This window comes from Rhinopithecus bieti, unplaced genomic scaffold, assembly GCF_001698545.2.
Source record: "Rhinopithecus bieti isolate Rb0 unplaced genomic scaffold, ASM169854v2 scaffold_81813, whole genome shotgun sequence".
In the NCBI taxonomy this organism is placed as follows: domain Eukaryota; kingdom Metazoa; phylum Chordata; class Mammalia; order Primates; family Cercopithecidae; genus Rhinopithecus; species Rhinopithecus bieti.
The window spans coordinates 6,839-10,133 of NW_016829839.1; the positions used below are offsets into that span (position 1 = coordinate 6,839).

The 3,295-nt window shown below is 32.0% G+C and overlaps 1 protein-coding gene across 1 annotated transcript in view; it reads right to left on the minus strand.

Moving 5' to 3' along the window:
• Positions 1-589: 589 nt before the first annotated feature.
• Positions 590-3,295, minus strand: part of SH3BGRL (SH3 domain binding glutamate rich protein like) — an 18,487-nt gene continuing 15,781 nt past the window's right edge. Inside the window, exon 4 of the mRNA XM_017864999.1 lies at positions 590-1,942. Within this exon, the coding sequence (XP_017720488.1) occupies positions 1,910-1,942 (33 nt within the window). The 3' untranslated portion in view covers positions 590-1,909. The remainder of the gene's footprint in view (positions 1,943-3,295) is intronic.

A 3,295-nucleotide genomic window follows, 5' to 3' on the forward strand; every position in this document is an offset into this window, starting at 1 on the left:
CAAATATTTTGAAAGATTTTTTAAAATAAAATTCACCTTAATATTCAGAATTTCACTTGCATTTTTGTATCTACGAAACATATTTTTCAGCTGACAAAATAAAATATTTCGATTTAGGAAGACTTAATTCAACTTTTTACTTTAAATATACTATGTTAATTTTAAGTTATATAAACATGGCAAAAAAAACATCTATTTTTAAAGAATGCCTGTTTTGCCAGTGTTGACTTATTTGACATTAAAATAAAAGTTAAAATGACCACATAAAATATTGCAAGTATCATCAGCAACATTTAATAAAGCTTGGAGAAAATATTGACTATTTTTTTTTTTTTGCATTTTCTGGAGTGTATTACAAAGCACCCTGTTTTCTCTAGAGCTCTTATATCATATTTTTGTAAACCCAATGAAATTGTTCATTTGATCCCACGTGTATTGTGAGAGTCCTAAAAAAATATAGAAAACGAAAACTGGAATTGAATTCAAATAGTTTTCTTTCTATTATTTTCTCTTTTTGCATTCCCAACCCTCTAAAAAAAGTTATTACTCATCTAAAATTACTATTATATAAACTCCAAGAACACATAAGTTACGTTTCTAAAAGTACTGAGTTTATTTTAAAGCATAGCATCAAGTTTGAATCTCATGAAACAAAGCCATCTCTTCATTATGTGTTGATTTTGGCAAAAAGTACAGACCAGCATACAATAGATATATATGATAACGTAGTTTAAAGTAAGAGGTGTTTGCTTTTGGTAATAAAGTAGTATGAAACTTACTATATAAATCTGTGCAGTTATTTAGGCCATATTTCTTGTCTTTTTAGAAGTCTTCAGACTTAATATTTTAAAAGTTGCCCTTTTATTTGATACTTCTACTTTTTGCTGGAATAGAGGCACAGAAAATATTCTCACTGCTGAGACTAATACACTCATACAATACATGGCTAAACTGAAATTAAAAGGTAAGATATCATAGGAATAGTAGCATTTACGATTGTGAGTTGTTTTAAATGGGCAGCACTGCTAAGATTTGTTTTAGCAAAAACTCAAGGGAAACCAATCTTGGGAAATGATCGCCAACCTGTTCAACCTGTTTTATAAGAGTTATTTAAAAGTCTCATCTCTTTGCTAGAGAATGCCGTTTTCAACTTACTTGGCATCCCACTTTCATGATATACATATGCATATTTCACGGAGGGAAGGAACTTGGATATATCATTCCATCATAGCTGTGTAGTTAAACAAGGAAATTGTCCACTGAATGAATCTATTGCTTTTGTGTGTGTAGAAAGATATCTATTCTGATCACTGAAATGTGCAATGAAAGGCTACATTTAGAAGCTCGGAAAATCTGTGGTTCAATACGTAGAAGTTTCATCTACAAAAGAATGGGAATGTTATAATTACCATAGGAAATTACAATGTTTAACATATCATAAACATTACCTGCAAGTACTTTTTAATCACAATAATATAGCATCAAAAAAGTACATATTCTTGTTCACCAAAATTAATGAGGCAACTTAGGAATGAAAGATAGGTTATTTCTCTTTCTCCTTTTTAATGTAGAGATGCAGATACACTTAAGTTACCATAATAATGGCAAAAAAGGAGGGAAAGGTGTTTCTTTGTAAAATCAATGGTGTACACAGGATGCCTTGGCAGGTAACAACACTATTTCTATGATATCTGCTTACTAATATAATTTTATGTTAATATCCCATTCTCCTCACCATAATGTTCAAATTTTAATTTCATATTCGTTTTGAATGTTTGCATGTGAAAACACCAACTAATCTATTATTTCAACATTAAGCCTATTTCTTTTGAAGCAAAGCTGATTCTGCTATTTTAAAAAAGCAATGGAGACTCATTTTTCAGGATGTTTAAAGCACCGTGCTTAAGGTTCATGCTTGCTGCTTTGCTTGCACTTCTGCTTCCTGAAATGAAAAACAAACAAAAAAAGATAAGTTTACACATCATAAAGCAGACATGCATGTGTATTTTAGTTAGACTACATTAGTTCCAACTACTAAGAATATATAAAAGCCCCCAGAAGAGATTTCTTAAAAAATTCTTAGTAGAAAAACTATATAATACAAACAGATTTCTAGAAACAGATATACTAAAAGACTACCTAATCATTCCTAATGATTTGGAATACTTCCATGAAAGCAAGTGATATACAGTTATAATTGATATTTTACTTAAAATAGTCAGCTAGTTTCCTTTTTGTGTGATTTTTCCTGAAAATTGAGTATATAAAAACATGGTCACTTAAGTTTAAAATTAGTTGAATTTTGGTTAATTGAGGTTTAAATTACTTAGAAAATGTGCTATCCATTAAAATATTGTAGTTTTCATGTTTTATGATAGTATACACCAAAAACTCAGGTTGTCTTCCTTCTCCTCTGGATAGTGAGGTACTCACCTCTAGCATAGGAATTCTGACCTACATGTGTGCTGTGGTGCTCAACATAATACTTGACATAAAATAAACTTCAAGGAAAGTTTGTTGAACTAAAGATGAGTGGCAAGACTGATTCCAGAAAAGGAAATATCAGACTTAAGTTGTCAAAATCAAGTGTGCTAGACAACATCATTCTAAACACCTGTCACTAAATCAATACTTGACAGTCTCAGGAGGACTGATACTGTACAAATGAGTCCCAGTATTACACCAAAAAGAAGGGAGAAAAGCTAAAAGAGACACTAGATTTTTACCCAAAAAAAAGGCAAAAGTAAAGGAAAGAAGAAAATAGGAAACAACACCAAAATTCATTCTTCATAACCTTTAAAAAAATAATGAAATATACTACTGACTCATTGATATGGTTTGGCTCTGTGTCCCCACCGAAATCCCATGGTTTGGCTCTGTGTCCCCACCGAAATCTCATGTCAAATTGCAATTGCCAGTGTTGGAGGAGCAGCCTGCTGGGAGGACATTTGATCATGAGGGTGGTTTCTAACGGTTCAGCATGATCTTCCTACTACTGTTTGTCTAAAGTGTGTAGCACCTCTCCCTCTCTCTCCTGCCACCATGTGAGGACGTGCTTCCTTCCCCTTCACTCTTTGCCATGATTGTAAGTTTACTGAGGCTTCCTGAGCCATGGCTCCTGTACAGTCTTTCTTTCTTCCTTTCTCTCTTTCTTTCTTTCTCTCTCTTTCTCTCTTTCTTTCTTTCTTTCTTTCTTTCTTTCTTTCTTTCTTTCTTTCTTTCTTTCTTTCTTTCTCTCTCTTTCTCTCTTTCTTTCTTTCTTTCTTTCTTTCTTTCTTTCTTTCTTTCTTTCTTT